This window comes from Platichthys flesus, chromosome 20 (assembly GCF_949316205.1).
Source record: "Platichthys flesus chromosome 20, fPlaFle2.1, whole genome shotgun sequence".
In the NCBI taxonomy this organism is placed as follows: domain Eukaryota; kingdom Metazoa; phylum Chordata; class Actinopteri; order Pleuronectiformes; family Pleuronectidae; genus Platichthys; species Platichthys flesus.
In genome coordinates this window covers 11,774,598-11,792,706 of record NC_084964.1, presented here as the reverse complement: position 1 = coordinate 11,792,706, position 18,109 = coordinate 11,774,598, and the positions used below count along the sequence as shown (strand labels likewise).

General features: G+C 42.6%; 1 protein-coding gene and 1 long non-coding RNA gene across 16 annotated transcripts; both read left to right on the top strand.

Moving 5' to 3' along the window:
- Positions 1–583: 583 nt before the first annotated feature.
- On the top strand, positions 584–2,331 carry LOC133931647 (uncharacterized). Its single transcript, XR_009911916.1, has 3 exons — positions 584–743; positions 1,565–1,677; positions 2,092–2,331. It is a non-coding gene; the product is annotated as an uncharacterized LOC133931647 (long non-coding RNA).
- Positions 2,332–4,694: 2,363 nt separating this feature from the next.
- On the top strand, positions 4,695–18,051 carry brsk1a (BR serine/threonine kinase 1a). 15 transcript variants are annotated; one of them, XM_062378559.1, is made up of 19 exons: positions 4,696–6,269; positions 6,374–6,468; positions 7,018–7,103; positions 7,455–7,595; positions 7,960–8,076; positions 8,463–8,496; positions 8,923–8,991; positions 9,136–9,282; positions 9,818–9,849; positions 10,011–10,175; positions 10,713–10,903; positions 11,679–11,832; positions 11,948–12,008; positions 13,070–13,694; positions 13,926–13,989; positions 14,126–14,249; positions 14,520–14,773; positions 14,939–15,028; positions 15,517–15,652. In XM_062378559.1, exons 1-18 carry the CDS (start codon positions 6,185–6,187, stop codon positions 15,000–15,002), a joined length of 2,508 nt encoding a protein of 835 aa, XP_062234543.1. In that variant the 5' UTR covers positions 4,696–6,184; the 3' UTR covers positions 15,003–15,028; positions 15,517–15,652. The 15 variants fall into 15 exon arrangements, with proteins under 15 accessions (XP_062234550.1, XP_062234543.1, XP_062234538.1 ...); XM_062378554.1 differs by having other exon boundaries at positions 4,699–6,269; positions 11,682–11,832; positions 14,563–14,773; positions 15,517–18,051; XM_062378567.1 differs by having other exon boundaries at positions 4,700–6,269; positions 10,713–10,810; positions 11,682–11,832; ... (1 more) ...; positions 14,563–14,773; positions 15,517–18,051.
- Positions 18,052–18,109: the final 58 nt, after the last annotated feature.

Here is an 18,109-nt window from a genome sequence, read left to right as displayed (position 1 = left end):
CATATGAAAGAAACGTGTGTTCGTCTATGGATTACCAACACTAAAGCTAACCCCTGTCTGCTTTAATCTTTAAAAGCCTCAGAATTCTGGATCATTTCCAGAATATTAGTTGCATCATTTCCAGCGGCGTGCTCGATGCTAATTCAAGGGGGTTATTTTTTAAACAAATGCCACAACTCTGAGCTCAACCTCTTAAGCCGACAAAGCAGAATAAAGCAAAAAAAGTCAGGCTCCCCAGTCTCTTTTCAGGAAAAAGCACCTCTGCCAGCTCCCCTGTAGTGAGCATTTTAGATGCACCATGAGGCCTTTGTGATGCATAATGATTGACTCAAAAGGGTCCTCCATCTGCATATTCATTAAAAGGACAATAAAACAAAAGGAAGGAATTTAAGAATATTCAGTTTGATGAACATAAATAGGACAGGAAATTAGAATAAAGAGGAAAAGATGGAAGAACTCCCTCAAACCGTATTGCATTTAATATTTTTTCCTTTCTCAGTTTCCTTGACCTCTTCCCCACTGGAGCCTCTCATATATGACACCGTCCCTGTCGTGCTTCCTCCCTCCCTCCCTGGCCTGTCTTTATCTCCCCATCTCTGTAGCCGGTCAGTGACCATTCTTGACTGCAGCTCTCGCAGCAACACACCTCCACAGAGCCCCAGCTCTCCTCTGTCAGACATGCCGGACTGCAGCGAGGGCGCGCCAGCATCATGTCAGGTTATCAAGGAGGACGTCGACAAATGGTGAGTTCTGACGGGACTTATGTGCAACTGCTGACGCTGAAAGGGCTATTTGTAAAATTACACTCATAATTATAAAATAAATGATAAATCTCATTACTAGCCATTGTGAAAGTCTTAAGTGAGTGTAAGTGCGTGTACAGAGTGTCTGTGTAGAAGTTTGCGCCCTCGAGGACTATTCATTAACTGTGTTTGGGTTCCAGTTGAGTAATCGTCACTTTCCATTACATCCCTTTGGCCGCTCTCACTCATCACTTACTGAGCTCTATGTTTTCATATTAACTCCTTATCTGGGCTCATATTGTTAGAGTGCCTGTAGAGGAGATCATTACTTCTTAATTAATGTAGAATACGTCTCCCCACAACTTTAAGTAAATCCACTCTGAGATGAAGTGTTAAGACAGGGCCCCTCTGTGTTGAGGAGCATAAATAGACCTGAGGTTTAAAAATAGTATTGTACATATGTGACCTATTGGAGAGGAATGGCACATTCCCGGCTGCTGGTTCGTGTTACGTGCACACAGGAAGTGACAGATATTTGGTGTGTGTGTCCACGTGCGGCGGCGATTAGAGCTGGTGAAGCCGCTGCACAGATTACTAACTCGTGTTCGTCACAGAATGCAGATAAAAGCTGCTATGGAGATTTGAGTCGGAATACACTGCGATCAGACTACACTATAATAATCCCTCCGGTGCACATGCAGACTAAATTTAGAGTTGTAATTTATGTAGAAAAGGTGATGTAACATCTAATATCTGCATGTATTTTACCAAAGAGGATAAGAGTGTTTTTCTTTTTTACAAATCTTGTTGATTTGTTTCAGTGTCAGAGAGAGGGGAGTGGAAGACTGTAAAGATCTGATTGATGCCTTCCAGGCCTGTATAAAGACCCTGTCCGAGGGGTCATAATAAATGGGGAAATGCGTATTAATAAAAGGTAAGTTCACAAAAATGACAACTCACTATTATTTTATTTTTCCTCTGTAAAAAGCAACTATGAAGCATAAGTCCTGTGTTCTTACACAAATAATTTTGCAAAGCAGAATATCAACAATCCCTCAAAGCCACCAAACAGTAAGCTGTGGCACTAATCTGACAACCACTGATACACAAATAAACAAACACAAAGACACATTGCCAAACTCATTTAATTTGGTGAAAAATCATACTGTTAGTACATGCCTTGTTTTGGAAGTCATAGCTGTGTGACTGTTCCTTATATTTGTATAACCTAAATATACCATTAACACCACTGTGTGTTCTATGTATCATATTGTATTTGCATGAATTGAATCACATAATCAGTGCCATCTCCTACATTTTTCCATTTTATATTTTTTTCCAATCACAGCTTCAGAGTCCTTCACTTTCTCAACACTTTCCTGTTTATTGTATTCGACCCAATCATGTGAAAAACTGAGGAGGAGGTCGATGATGATATTGGAATTCAAATATATGCTCCTGTGAATGTGAATGTTCTTTTCATAAATGTTATAATCCCGTTATGGACAATGGTTTTGACATTGATTATTGATGCACTGTAATTCTTAATACACAAACACACACAATATAATAAATGTTATAACACACAGTATATGTCTTTGCATTGTTTTTAATTGTTCAGCAGTTTTTTTTATTTGTTAGAAGTACTACTTGTTGGAAACCCTCTATCCCCTGAACACAGGCTTCTTCTGCAGTAGTTGCTCTTAATGGAATTAAGAAGATCTTGTTAATCTCTGCTTAATCCTCACATTAGTACCTGCCCTGAGCAGTCTAATGTCAATATCCCAGTCTGAGCTCTGGCAACGAATGTGGGAATGCACAGAGATTAGACTGCAGCAAAGACCAGGAAAATAAGTTTTATTTTCTGGAAACTCCTGTTAGTATAGTCAGTGTATATCAGTATAGATGGGTGGGGCAGGTGTTAATACATCTTGTGTATTTCTGGAGTGCAGACTGAGGGAGGGAGAGATTCAGGACCAGGATGTGAAGACAGACTTTAGGAATCCTTTGTCTGTCCTCAAAACCTATTTTCGTTTTTTGGGAAGGTTTAAAATGCTACTTTTGGTAAGAATGTACCTGCAAATGCTTCTTTTTCATTTTCTCCTGCCAGTCAGACACGTTCACGCCACTGATGAAGGCCATTTGCACTGAGAAATGTAGTTCTCAGAGAGACCATCAGAATCAAAGCAGAGAATTTCTGTTCTATTTCTGCTCCACGGCTGGAGACAAATCCTTCTGGCTGCGTGCAAATCAAGCAGCCAGGCGCAGATGACGATGGGCTTTGGGGAATTATCCACCCACACAACATTTCAAATTGAGATTTTAGAGATTTTTCCAGGCACTTTACAGATGATTCATTAAAATGTCCTACTTACTCTTTTTTTAATATATAACTGTCATCCCGGTGTTATTCATTTGAAATAGCACCCAACCCTTTGCAGTCTCTCCTTGCAGATCAGGAGGTGTGCTGTGTCTTTAATGAACTCTACTCTATTGTGGGTTTAAATGTCTGCATGGCCTATAAGGATGAGAAGGATTTGTATGGGCTGTACCATAGGCAGCTAAATGGAATTCAGCCCCAATTGATTCCATTATTTACAACTTTGCTTCTCTTATTGTGACATGACCTCTGTGGTTATTGGCAAATATGAAATGATCACACAAAAATGGGTCTCTGGGCGCCTGTAGCCCAGGAGGTAGAGCTGGACGTCCACTTGCAACCCATTCAATCTGCAGTTTCTCTTTTGCTGACATATGATGGAACAGATGAATGAATCGGAGGATGTGACTTAAAGCTCAATATAAATACAGTCTGAATATAGATCCATTAGAATTTGAAAGTAACTGAGCATTTACTCAAGTACTGCCCTAAAATACCATTTTGGAGATACCTGTACTTGGCTTGATCATTTTCATTTTGTGTATACTTCTCCACTCTATTTCCAAGAGGCCTATACATGTATTTTTTGATGGGTTTAAGGTTACTTTCTATAAAATACAAAAGATATGGAAATCTCATCATACATTATGCATTTTCAAAGATGAATCTGCTCAAAAATGAGACCGATGACTCAAAAAATGATTTCTGCACAGTCATAATAATAACTTGAGCTAATGGGCTGTTGCATTGTGTAAAAACAAGTTAATTATTTCATCTCACTGCTCCCATGTTTCCTTTTGTTATTCTACTCCCACATGTTTACAGAAATCTTTAAACTGTATCGTTAAACCGTATGATTACATAGTTTTTGTGGGCAAAGAGAACAAATTGTAATATATATATTTATTTAAATATATATATATAAAAAAAGTTTAATAAAATTAAAAAAATAAATAAAACCAGCTCTGAATCTCACCGTCATGTGGGTATTAGGAAGGAGCATTTCACTATCAGGCTCAAGGCTCAAGTATTATCAGCATTTGATTTACCTGAGAAGAGGTTTTATAATAATTATCATCAGTGCCTTTTAAAAACGTCAACACACATCCATCAATTTTAACATTCAAAGACAATATTTATAACATTTACGCACAACCTCCACCACCAGAGTATTAGAATGTTTGGCTAGGGGATAGAGTGGCTATTCCCCAACCAAATGGTTTCTGATTCAATCCCCAGTCTTCAACATCTGGATGCTGTAATGTCCTTGGTAAGATACTGAACCCCTAAAATTGGCAATTTGACGACAAAAAGAAACTATTAAATACAAATAATTAGTTTTTGTTTTTTAATGAACATAGTTTTCTTTCATTATTATAAATACAAAGAGTGACGTTTTAACATTAGCCTACACCAGGTTGAGGTATAAATTACATGACTGAGTAGCTTATTCTGTGACTTTGTTCTATATTGTGTAAACATATTATTAGATAGATAGATAGATAGATAGATAGATAGATAGATAGATAGATAGATAGATAGATAGATAGATAGATAGATAGATGCTTTATTGATCCTGAGGGGAATTTTGAATTTAAATTCTCTGTGGTGCTCATTTTAATTTTTGCCAAAGTTCAACTTGTATTCCTAATGTCAATTGAAAAACAAAATAAAACCTCAAGGACTCTGGTGATCGTGAGAGGCCGAGGAGAGGCCCGAGCACCCCCAGCATCACCACACCCCAACGAGGCGGCGGCCCATCCGCTTGCCCCTTGGGCCATGTTTCATAAGAATGGTGAGGGAGGTGTCCGCAGAGGCCCCCGGGGGCCCACAGCCGAGGTGCTGTATGCGGAGATACGCGTATTTAAGAGGAAGATGATCGGGAGGAGGAGGAGGAGAGAGGATGGAGAGGAGGTGGGACCCGGATGCTGATGCGAGCGAGACGAAGGGAGGAAGGAAGGAAGAGGAGAGAGAAAATAACGATTTACGGCAAGGAACGGCAAAGCGGGTCTGACACGGGAGGGGGGCCTATCTTACCCTGCGTGAACCGTAATCAGAAGTGAGGAGGGGGGACACGGGCCTCCATTACGGCCCCGATCTGCGGATCCGTGTTCGTTTTTTTTTCACCTGTGTATCCGCCGGTGAGGAGGAGGAGGAGGAGGGAGGAGGAGGGAGGAGGACACGCCAGAGGAGAAGATGCTGTGATCTCGCAGGGATGTAGCGACGAGGAGGGAGGAGAGCCAGAGAGAGAGAGAGAGAGAGAAATATAGAGAGAGGACACCAAGCTAAGAAGATGGTTAATGTGCGGGGGCTGCGCGGTTCACCACGGATTATTGCGGGAGCGCGGCGGCCGGCCGACGAATCCAACCGTTTGGCGACGCCCGGAAACTTCGGGAGGCGTCGGCTCTTCTGACCGGCGGCCGTCCGTCCGTCGGCGGCTAACTCCGAGCTAGCTCCGCCGCTGTGTGGGAGAGCGGCGGCCAGGGCTCGAACACATAGCATGTTGTTGTTGCACCTGTAAAATAGGCCTGACACGATAGAGAGGGAGGATATCAAATCCACGCCATTCCCCGTGTTTATCATCCACTCTGAGTGTTTTTTGACGTTTCGTTGCTAGACTCAACCACCAAATGACATTAATCACACTCGGGGGGGAAAAACCCGCTTGTTCCGATGTTATATCGTCTTTATATATAGTTAGCGAGCTATACAGGTAAGCTAATGTACAGGAGTCCCAACTCATTGGCTGTCATGTTTATCTTTAGGCTAGCGGTTGGTGTTTAACGCGTCAAAACAGCCTCGCCACTCAGCCTCACCTCTGCTTTAGCGAGCTAGAGGCTAAAGATAAGTAGCTTGTTTATTAGCTGAAGGATGCTCATTTCTCATCCACACGTTGTAATTCAGCACCGGTCCCTCCCGGGGGTTCTCACCGCGACCAGGGGGCTCGTTTCTAAGTTGAGCACCATCTTGTATCCCGCGACAACTTCTGTGTAAGCAGTGCGCTGCGTATCGAGGGTGAACCCGCAAATAATCGCTGTCATTCGCCTCCAGTGAGAGCAGTATGAGTAAGGAACTGTCTCTCGGTCAGTCAGCTCAATATGTTGGGCCCTACAGACTGGAGAAAACGCTGGGGAAGGGACAGACAGGTGAGCACGACTGTCTCTGGATTCAAAGACACCATTTTTGGATTTGTGATCCCTCTGCCCGTCTCCACATTTCATCATCAACCCTTTCTTGTTGTGCGTTTCAGGACTGGTCAAGCTCGGGGTCCACTGTATTACGGGTCAAAAGGTCGCGATCAAAATAGTCAACAGAGAGAAGCTGTCGGAGTCGGTCTTGATGAAGGTACAGTATGAAACCCCGGTCCATGTTGTGCACCCCAGACTGAAAACTAGGATGCCACTTGGTAGAAGCCCATACCTCCGCTGAGGCCCAGCAGTCGCCTTCATTTCAATCAAGCCCCGCCAAATTGCACACACTTACAGATATCAGTCGCCTTAATGTTCCCTGGGAAATAGGATAGAAGGTCACAAGAAGTCTCAATGCTAAAGAAAGTGATACAATACCCCTGGATCCAATCCAGCACGCCCTGATCCGCGCGCCGTCGCAATCTGTCAAGTCGTTTTCTTATTTACGGACAGGGTGGGAAACCTTGGCGGCGGTAAATAACCTGCTGATTTTTAGTGTACAGCTAAGATGTGTCGTGCTGTTCGTAAACTGCTGCTTCTTTTCCCTATTTCCTATATTTAACCTGTGTGTAAATTTGCCCTCACTTCTGTCGCTTCAACACCAACACTGAGCGTCCTGTGTGCTCTGCTTCCGTATTTTCATCTCTGTCTGTCTCTCTCTCCCCTCTCTCCTTTTTCCTCCAATCTGTCTCTTCCCTCTAACCAGGTTGAAAGGGAGATTGCCATTCTGAAACTGATTGAGCATCCGCATGTGTTGAAGCTGCATGATGTTTACGAGAATAACAAATACCTGTGAGTTCTGTCTGCTTTTCGACCGAGCCTCTGAATCGGGGTCACTGCAGTCTGCATGCCTTTCCTTTCTTGCTGAATACTGAACTTTGGTGTGGGATTGGTTTGAATATCACTTAAACAACTATATAAATCTGCATCACCATAATTTTTCTCTAGAGGTTTTTTGATCTATCTAGAAGGGGAAAAAAAACATTTGTCACTGTTATGAAACAGCTGCCGGAGTAGAAACTGGCTGATAATGAGTAAATAAAAAAAAAAGATCAATTTTAAACTCAATATCAAGATTGAAGATTCATGAATTGACAGATGTTTGAGTTTTTGTTTTTCTGAATGTATTTACTTGGTCATCAGGTACCTGGTGCTGGAGCATGTGTCTGGAGGAGAGCTGTTCGACTACCTGGTGAAGAAAGGCCGGCTGACTCCGAAAGAGGCCAGGAAGTTCTTCAGGCAGATCATCTCTGCCTTGGATTTCTGCCACAGTCATTCCATCTGGTTGGTTTTTGTCACAAAGCAGCTGTTCTAAAATTGGAATCTGGGTTCATGAGGAGGGTGATAGTTTTGATTCCTCTGCCAATTTACCCAGCTTCAAGGAATCCTGTCAAAATAAGTCAAAAGTTTTCTAGCGTCTTAAATAGACCATTCCCTTTTAATATAGAATTGATGTTTTCAGATAGTACTCTTAATGTCCTTTTTTTGATAATTTGACTTTTTGTGATAGTGTATTAAGAAATCAAAGAATGGAAAAATGGGATTCTGTAGCATGAACCAAAATTAAAGCCTTTTTCAAACCAGCATAGTCATACTTCAGCCGTGACAAATATTTACTGTGTTTGTGTGCGTGTGTGTGTGTGTACAGTCACAGAGACCTGAAGCCTGAAAACTTGCTCCTGGACGAGAAGAACAACATCCGAATTGCTGACTTTGGCATGGCCTCCCTCCAGGTGGGAGACAGTCTGTTGGAGACTAGCTGTGGGTGAGTACCAACTCTTTGTGTGTGTACAGTACACACTTAAAATGCCTGCTTATATTCTTATCAAATTAAACTACTCCAGAAAATCCTTCACTATAATCATTCTATTGAAATCCATAATTGAATTACACATTTCAAAAAATGTATATTGGCAATTTATAGTCCATGATTTTACCCATACAATAGAGACACATCTCCTGTGAGTCCCTTTTCAACTATGCTCTGTAGATAACTTGAATTGTTTAACAATATATTTATCATTAGATTTCATAGCATGGGAATTTAGAAACACACACACACACATATTGCTTTTTATATTTTTACTGCTTCAGAGTTGTAGGTGTAGTAATATCGCATCAGCTTCTAACATTTTTCTTTTGTCAATTCAGATCACCACATTATGCGTGCCCTGAAGTGATACGGGTAAGATTTGCACAGTGTCTTACTCAAATATTGTCTCGCAATAAAAAAATTATCAAATGTTATCATAAATTATTCATTTAGAGGGTAATACAAAGTAACAAAGCTGCACAAGTATCGCATATTGTTTGGAAATCAGGAAGATTAATTAAAAAAGTCTTAATAGAAACATAGAATCTGGCATGTGTGTCACTAAGAAGGCTTATTTTTAATTAGGGGGTATAAGCATACAAAGTTATTAACCAGTTTTATCAATGAATAGATGGTTACAGTGTTTTGGACTAAGTGCTGGATTAAAATGGATTACCGTGTTTTCTTTTGATAGTCTCTTATAAGCCCTGAATTAGCTTGAATTGAAATGATAAATGTTCATCTGTGTTTGCACATTGTCAGTGGTTCATGAGTTTAAGGGTTTTTTGTGTTCGGCAGGGGGAGAAATATGATGGGCGGAGAGCAGATGTGTGGAGCTGTGGGGTCATCCTGTTCGCTCTACTGGTGGTACGTCTTCTACTCCTGTTTTCACAACACAGTTTGGTCCCATTTGTAAAATACGCCCTTTTGTGTTTGCGCTTTTCAACCTACTTACCTCCATCAGCTTCTTTTCAAAGCTTCCCTCTCTCCCTCTCTCCCTTTCTCCTGAAGGGCGCTCTGCCTTTCGACCATGACAACTTACGTCAGCTCCTAGAGAAGGTGAAGAGTGGGGTGTTCCACATGCCCCACTTCATCCCCCCGGACTGCCAGTCCCTGCTCAAGGGTATGATCGAGGTCAACCCTGAAAAGAGGCTCACGGTACGCGACTGAGCTCCTATACAGAAAGCACCTTAACCTTAATACGAGTCTCATATAAAGATTGTAATGTAAAGTCTTGAATCAGATTGGCACCTATATTATATTGTCCTGAATGGGATAATTTGTACTTCTCTTCTTCTAAGCTGCAACTGAAGAGAGCAATTTCATTGGTTGGCCGTCATTTTTATTAATTATTTTATTCACTAATAATAATCTTATTTGACAAAGTTGCATTTACATCAGGTCATTTAATCATCAGTGTGTTTTTTTGTTGCATTTTTTGTTAGATTGTTTATCTTTTTGAGTAAAGAGTTGTCGTTTTTACTCCATCAGATGTGTTGATACATGATTTTACATGTAAAATCATGTATCAACACATTTGATGTGATTTTTAAATATACAATATCTGGAACGGATGAACCAACTTTTATGTCCGTAAAAGTCTGGAGAAAACTGTTTACACAACATCAGGCTTTCTGTGATCATCTGGCTTGGTAGAAACTAACGGCCCCATCTGCCATGTCACCCCCTACAGCTCGAGGCCATCCAGAAACACGCCTGGTATCAGTGAGTATACGTTCATCTTTACTCATGTTGCCGTTTAAAGAAACACTCACGTAAAGGGATGTTGCATCATATCTAAGCATACACATTATATCTGTGTCATTCGTTGTGTTTCATCACGTGAAACTTGTGTGTGTTCATGCGTGTTTGTGTGTGGCTCCCAGGGGTGGTCGAAACGAGCCGTGTCCTGAGCAGCCTCCTCCCAGGCGAGTGTGTGTGAGCCGAATCTTGTCCCTGACTGAGCTGGACCCAGATGTGTTGGACAGCATGCACTCGCTGGGCTGTTTCCGAGACAGAGTCAAGCTCACACGTGACTTGCAATGTGAAGAGTAAGAGATTTTTTTTTTTTCAGCTCCAACCATGACTGGGCTACTGAGGGACTAGAATAATCTAAACACTTATGCAACATAGTGCAATAAACCCACAACACCCCCTAGATTTGGATGAGATTAGGATATTGTTTAATATAAAACTAGCATTGTATGAAATGTATTCATAACAATACAATCACCTATTAATAATAACACAATTTAATTCAAGGAGTTATTTTTACTCTACTAACATTGAGTAGGATAAAACTAACTCCCTAAAATGTTCTTAGTGAGTTCCAGCATCTGATTTGGTGGATAGGCTGAAGTTGTGTCCAAATTTAGATCCCTACTAGATCCTCCAGAGAATAAGGCCTCTGGCAATATTCTGCCCAGAAATCTAGCTTCACATATATCAAGCTAATTGTATTGTCATATGTTACTTCTCAGCTTTAACATTAAAAGAAAGTCAGGTTTATTCCAGGCAAGTGATATTGAGGGCTTTAGGATATACACTGATTTGTTACACGTCTTTCTTTGTTTTGTCTCTTCCCTCAGAGAGAATCAGGAGAAGATGATCTATTACCTACTGCTGGACAGGAAAGAGCGTTACCCCAGCTATGAGGACGAGGACTTGCCTCCGCGCAATGACGTAGGTCAGTCTTTAGGGGGCAGGAGGGATCCACTGGAGGCAGGGAGCTGCTCAGAGAAGCAAGTGCACCACACTGGGAGGCTGGTGCTATACTCGGGTACTCAATACCTCTACCAGTACATTTTCAATCATTTGACAATTCAAATGTTATGTATTTTTATAAATATTTTTGCACTGGTAGCCATTAGCTAGAGATTCAGTAACCAGTCTCTTGTTGGCTTTATATGCTAAAGGCCTCTTTAGTCTTGACTGTGGAAGTCAAGTTAAATGGAACTATGTTTAAAATTAGTAACAATAAGTCTGTTGTCTTTTGCATCGTTCAAACCATGGGATAGAACAGGGTTAATCGAAACTTTCCACCAGCGCAGAAGAAGATAACTTCATCACAGTCACAGATGGCACAGCGAGTGAAAAGCCCGTGGAAAAATCACTTTCAACATGATCAGACTTTTCACAACTGCAAGAGAGAAAATAAATGCACAGTGACCGAAAGTGTCAACAGCGAGCAGGACGGTGAAGATGTAGCAACAGCTCTTACTACCAGGGAGGAATAGGGCTCATTAGAAATGGGTTTCTTAATTTGTAATACTGCTACAGTGGTAAATGGAGACTGGTAAATGGTCTGCGTTAATAAAGCGCTTCTATTGTTCTGATGACGGCTCAAAGCACTTTACAGTACAGTTTTAAATTCACACACACGTTCATCCAGTGCATTTATGTGCAATTCGGGCATTAGTATCTTGCCCAAGGACATTAGATATGCAGATTAGGGGCCGCCAACCTTCTGGTTAGAGGACGAACGCTCTAACTAATTGCTAACATTGATTTATTTTTGATGAATTTTGTTACGATTTTATGGTGATGCTCTTCAGCAGACCCTCCTCGTAAGCGGGTTGACTCTCCCATGCTGACGCGCCACGGCCGCTGTCGCCCCGAGAGGAAAAGTCTTGAAGTGCTGAGTGTTACAGAACAGGGGTCTCCCACCCCGCCTCGTAGGGCCCTGGATACAGCTGCACACAGTCAGAGGTGCAGTATATTAAGCTCACACATCCACAGTACACACAAGCCACTGGATTCCATTCAGTCTCATTTGAGATAATAACTGGTGTGAAGATTGTTTGACCTCTGGTCTCTCTGTCAGGTCTCGCTCGGTAAGCGGAGCCTCCACTGGTCTCTCCTCCAGCCCCCTCAGCAGTCCCCGGGTAAGGGCCTGCTGGCCGACTTTTACTGAAAGCTCACACTGCTTCGCTTTAATCAACACGATACAAGCATGCATGCTAAAATGTTGAATTTCCGAGATTATTTGTGTTGTTTAACCTTCCCCTGTGACAGAGTAGCTCCACAGTTAAATATGAAATCCTCAACATGTGTGCTGCAGAGCCAACATGGTAGACATTTTGATTGTGTGTTCACATTTGGACTATGAAGATCGTTGGGTGACATAAGCCCTGAAAACTGACAAGAAGGGCTAATAATTCAGTTGTATCAGTTGAAGTTAAATTAAATTTGACCAAAGCCTTAATGGAGATAATACGAAAATAATTTTAAAAACATTGTTGATTGATATTTAAATATAAGCCATTGTGTGACTTATGACATGTATTTTTGAATGCTTCACGAACTATATTGTAAACGATCAATACCAGTGTGCTGTGATGATTAATGCAGCCGTCATCAGCCTCTTCTGCTTTAAAAAAAATAATTCTGGCCACACTCCAAACCCCCATGAGATGTCCATTTTCCAAGCCCCCTCCCCCCCGTCATTTTTACACCTTATCACGACACCAGCGCGTCAGATTAAATCTCTGAACCAGCAGGAGGTTTGCGTGGCATTTTTCTTCTGTCTTCATGTCACTTCTGTTTCTCACCATGCATGAACGGGCACCTTCAGAAAAGAACTTGGAGATTAGGGATTTTTGGTTTATGGTATTAGATTAAAAAGGTCCCTGGTATTGAAACATCAGCATGTACAGTAACACTTTCACTTCCACTGTTCTCAGTCACCACATTCTGAACCCTGTCACTAAACCCTCATTCGCATAAGCTATAGAAGTCACTTGTTAAGGACTAAAGAAAAGCTTTAATATTCAAGGCTGATAGAATTGCATCTGACACGTTCACTTCTCATAAGTTGCACTCTTTTTGTCATGAAGCATGGTATTCATTTCCATCCTTTCTCCATGTTCCATCCCCTCTCTTTCTTCTTTTCCATCTCTCCCACCTCCCCACCAATCCCCCCCCACCCCACAAACCCACTCCCCAGTCCTATCAGAGCCCCGTCTTCACTTTCAGCCAATCAGACGTCACCTCTGCCACCGCTACCCTCCTCACAAAGGAGACCAAACAGGGAACCACCGCCGCGCCTCGCTCAGCGCGGGCTCACGACAAGCCCAAAGCTCCCCCCAACCCAAAGACCCAGACCCTGCCCAGCAAGGGACCCGCCGACCGACCCCACCTGCAGCCCATCAAATCCCTGCCTCTGCACAACCCATCCTCCCGCTCCCCCTCTCCGCTTCTGTCACCCATCCCCCGTTTCTTCTTCCCATCGTCCTCTGTCCTTAAGTCAGTGACTAAGAGCTTCTACCCAAACTCTGCCCACTCTGTGCCGCAGGTAACCCCCCAAGGCTCTCCACTGCCCACACCCCTGGGCACCCCTGTCCACCACCCTCACCACCCCTCCTCCACCCCGCCCTCCTCCTCCTCTTCCTCGTCCTCTTCGCGGGCGGAGGGTGGGGGAGGTGTGGGCTCGCTCTCGCTGACCCCGCCCTCCAGTCCAGGAGGGGGAAGCGGCATGGCGGCGAGCAGCTCCGCTCACTGGAGGACTCGTCTCAATTCATTCAAGAACAACCTGCTGGGCTCGCCGCGTTTCCATCGCCGCAAGCTGCAAGGTGAGTTTACCACAACAGTAAGTGGACTAATGTGGTTTCGCTGCACAGCTATGGGAACAGTAGACTTTAATATGACGTCAGTTTCAAAATGTTTAATCTCTGCTAACTTTTCTCAAATTTTCTGTTTCAGCATATGCTTGTATAACAGTAATGGATTATGTCTTGATGGTTGTTGTCCTTGAGCACCGAGCGTAAGGCCTTAAATTTAGAGCAACTTTAATTTTGATACAGATTTGTCTCCATCAGTTCCTACATCAGAAGACATGTCCAGTCTAACACCAGAATCTAGCCCTGAGTAAGTCACAGTCCTTCAGATCCATTACTTGCTAAGATGTTGTTCTTATTTTCTCAAAATAAAGCCGAGCCCTTCTGCTCATGGACATTTTCCTTGAGTCATAGTATTTGCTCACACTCTCTATTTTTCCTACCAGGCTGGCTAAGAAGTCATGGTTTGGAAACTTCATCGGCTTAGAGAAAGAGGAGCAGATCTTCGTGGTCATCAGAGACAAACCTCTTAGTTCTGTCAAAGCCGACATTGTGCACGCCTTCCTGTCTGTGAGTTTCTGATGTGGCTTGTCTTTCACACCTCGCACTGTCCAAGCTTGTTTGTAAGATAGCATGGCTCTCACTCTAACTGTAACATGCTCACACTCGCTCTTTCATTTCTCTCATGATTTCAGTTTTCTTCTTTATTTCAGTCTTGCTCACTGGTGGCACATTATCACTTTGCTTTCACCGATGGCTCACTCTTTCTCTCTTCTCCTCACCCTCGCCCTTTGTCTCCCTATACTCACGTCTGCCCCCGTACCTCTCCCGCCTCGTAAGTCTGTCGGTCTCTCTGCTTCTTCTCTGTCTCCCCGCCGCGCAGATCCCATCGCTCAGTCACAGCGTCCTTTCCCAGACCAGCTTCAGGGCCGAGTACAAGTCCTCCGGCGGCCCCTCCGTCTTCCAGAAGCCCGTCAAGTTCCAGGTGGACATTGCCTTCTCCGAGGGCGAGAGAGAGCGGGACAGGGAGAGGACCGAGAGGGAGGGCAGGAGGGAGACAGGAATCTACAGCGTGACATTCACCCTCATATCAGGCAAGTGCAGTCAACATTTAACTAATTTCAATTTAATAAATGTTTGTAGATTTAGCTAGTAATAGTTACTAATGAGAAAAATATCATTAAACAAAGTAAAGAAACCAGAGGAAAAAGAAGAAAAGACAGCCAATGTTAGATGTGTTTGCCTTGTTTCATCTCCAGGTCCAAGTCGCAGGTTCAGACGAGTGGTGGAAACGATTCAAGCCCAGCTTCTCAGCTCCCATGATCAACCCATGGCTCAAGGCCTATCTGGTAAGGCTGCTTACACAGGCTTGTGTACACGCCACGGTGAATTAAATGTTCACCTTCACAGGGGCAGTTTTGTTTTGTGTGTTTCTTTTGCATACTTGCAAATGAATTTTACTTTTTCCTCTTGTGGCACCTTTCTTGTGCTTGGAAGTTGCTTTAATATTTTAAAAGGAGGGTGGTGTTGTTTTCAGCATTCTCTTTCCAAAACCACGAGTATAAGCTAAAGTTTAGTTTCAATCAGCTGGTAATTTTACAGTTTCATTGCAATTACCATGTGCTTAATATCATCTAGTGCTGGCAGGCTACATACAGGCGACATGTTTTCTGTTCAAACAATACTTTTAGGAGATTTTTTTTATACTGCTAACTAACAGACAGATAGGCAAACAACAATGAGCCGGGGTAAAAAGGCCAGACACAATTTTTCAGGCTCAGTACCACCTTTACGTCAAGAGTGACTTTCCTGTCCTTCTCTCCTGATCCCTTCCCAGATGAGAAGAACGGCCGGCCCCACGGGACCCCCACCCGCCAAAACTCGAGACGCTCCGAGGGTGGGGGCGACAGATGTGAGTGGGGAGACCGAACAGACGGAGGAGGCATCGGAGGCAGTGGGGGAGTTCTGCAGCGCAGAGGCTCAGCGAAAGAGAGAACCCGACTGCTGTCCTCTAACGGAACCCAGTCCCAGCCGTAGGATAGAAAGTGAGACCATGCAGCAGGATGCTTGAACCTACACCCGAGAGAAGACAGTGTAACTCCATCTCAACGTATCCCTGCAAGCCATGAGCTTCTCCTCTTCTTCCTTGACTAAGTTAATGAAGGTGCTTGACCATAGCAAGGATTGAGCCTTTTCCCTCCGTCGTGTTTTTTTTTTCCAACTCATCATTCTCTTGATCTTTTGGATCATCAGGATTCCTTCCCTTAAACGATAAAGAAATGTTAGGGAGTGACCCTTTAATGAAAAAAAACTAAACTTTGTGAATGAGCATTTTGGTATCCATCATAGATACAGCTTCACAGATCAAACTAGGAAATTTTGCTAATGTGCATGCCAGTTAGCAAATCAGCCAGTTAAAGGATGCTGACCTGATCAGATAGGCTAGTCTACCATATCATTGTTATCCAGTTTCTGACACCAAAAAGAAATAACGGTCTTGTTCTCAAGATTCAAATTAACCAGTGCGCTCATATCACTATCAAGCAACACGCAATTATCAGTCCATACTGAAAGATATATAGATGTAACCTCAGCAGAGGAACCCTAAACGTTAGCAGCCTGCTACCACTTCAGCAATGAGCTGAGTTTAAAGGTCCTGATTTTCTCAGAAGAAGTGACACGCTGGGATCCCTGCTGTGTCCTCTCCCGAGGTAAAGAAAACCAACAAAGTAAGCTAAGTAAGTGAATGTGTAAAAAAGATATTTTTTTATTTAGTTTTATTTATTTATGTTTACATGTTTCATGGAAGATGTCACTAGCACAGTGATATCAGTACAGACAGTAACTAAAAACACTGCAGTGTTAAAAGGGGGAAGCTGACATTTTTGTTTGTTGGACAGGAATTAGTTTCAAGTTTAACATTTTCGATTCTTTTGTATTATTATGATTTTTTGCTCGGAGACAATATGAAACAATGCTTCTAAGATTTTTGGCATTGGACTCCTGTTGCTCTGAAGAAAAGTATTTTTTGATTTGAACAGAAATATGAACATTACTATATGAAGAAGAAAAAAAAAAACACTATGCGTGAATATTTCCATGAACCTCATCACAGCTGTTTGTGCCCAGATTGAATGAGAAGAAGAGCATTCCTGTCCTGTGGATCAAACAAAGGCCACTGTTCTCTTGGAGCTTGTCTCCTATCGCCATAGTATTCACGTACTGACTGAACAATATGAAATGAAAAGAGGAAAAAAAGGACTCGCAAAGGAAATTCATCCTCGGACATTTACATCATAAAAAGCTTTCAGCGTCAATTTCTCGTTGAGCGGGACTTCAGAATAGGAAGCAAGCAGAGAGCCTCCTAACCCCACGCTCCTCACGTCAGTGTTCACCAACGAGCCAAGTAGTCCATCGCCCACACCCACGCTCACCACAGAGAGTCGCACCATCCGGTAAACAGACGTAGCAACTCGGACGATCACGTGTTCCTCCAGTACTCTGTCAGACCAGTCGACGTCCATCACCAGTCTTCCATACAGCACAATATGCAACAAAAGTGCAAAACGATTTCAGAGAGATACACACTGCTACATTTTAATGCTAACTTTTTGTTTTTGTTTTTATATTTGCCTACTTATCTATCCATCTATTTATTGATTTTTATTTATGTGATCAGGTGGATGTTTGTGTCATGTGTTTGTTTACAAAGTAGATTTTATGCCAACAAAACTATATCAAGAGCCAACTCAAGAAACCTGCTCTGTTTCATTTTCTCACCGTTATTCTTTTTTGGAGATTTTCCCTCCACGACTTCGATAGCAGTGCCGACGGATCGTCTGTTTGTTTATAGCTCACATTTCATCACGCTTATCCCTGGTAACCGGAATGTGTGCGTGAGACGGGTGGATGATGGCTGACTGAGAGCGAAACTTTGTGGCCGCTGAGGAGGCGAGGAGATTTTAACTGACCCAAGAATATTAAATTCATTAACATTGCCAAACCCTAACAGGTACATAATTTCTCTTGCTAAATTGCCTCATCTCCTGCTTTTATGCCTTGTTCCCTTTGTCCGCCTCTTTACCCCGTTGTGTAGCCATCATCACAAGAGAAACTGTACCAAGTCGTTTGCCTCACTGTCTGCACACACACTTTATGATTGATTCACGGTCATCGGTTTCATCTATTTCCTCACCACGTCACCTTCACTTTCATTGGCCCAACTCTGGCTAAGATTGTAAACTATTCTCCATCCATAAAGGGTCAGTAGAATAAGGTGTTTAAAAAAAATGAAATGTCTGTATCATAATTTAAATATAAGGGTGCACTATTATAACTATTGCCTGTGATAAAAAGAACAATTATGATTGAATTGACGGTCAAAATAAAGAGAGATCCACCTTATTGTTATGGTTACAATAATAAAACCT

Bases quoted from the DNA above. Each gene is read 5' to 3' on its own strand.
- brsk1a (XM_062378553.1), top strand. From the start codon at position 6,185: ATGAGTAAGGAACTGTCTCTCGGTCAGTCAGCTCAATATGTTGGGCCC. The intron at 9,850-10,010 runs GTGAGTATACGT...TGTGGCTCCCAG, and splicing joins CAGAAACACGCCTGGTATCA to GGGTGGTCGAAACGAGCCGT. The intron at 13,695-13,925 runs GTGAGTTTACCA...ATTTTGATACAG, and splicing joins CCATCGCCGCAAGCTGCAAG to ATTTGTCTCCATCAGTTCCT.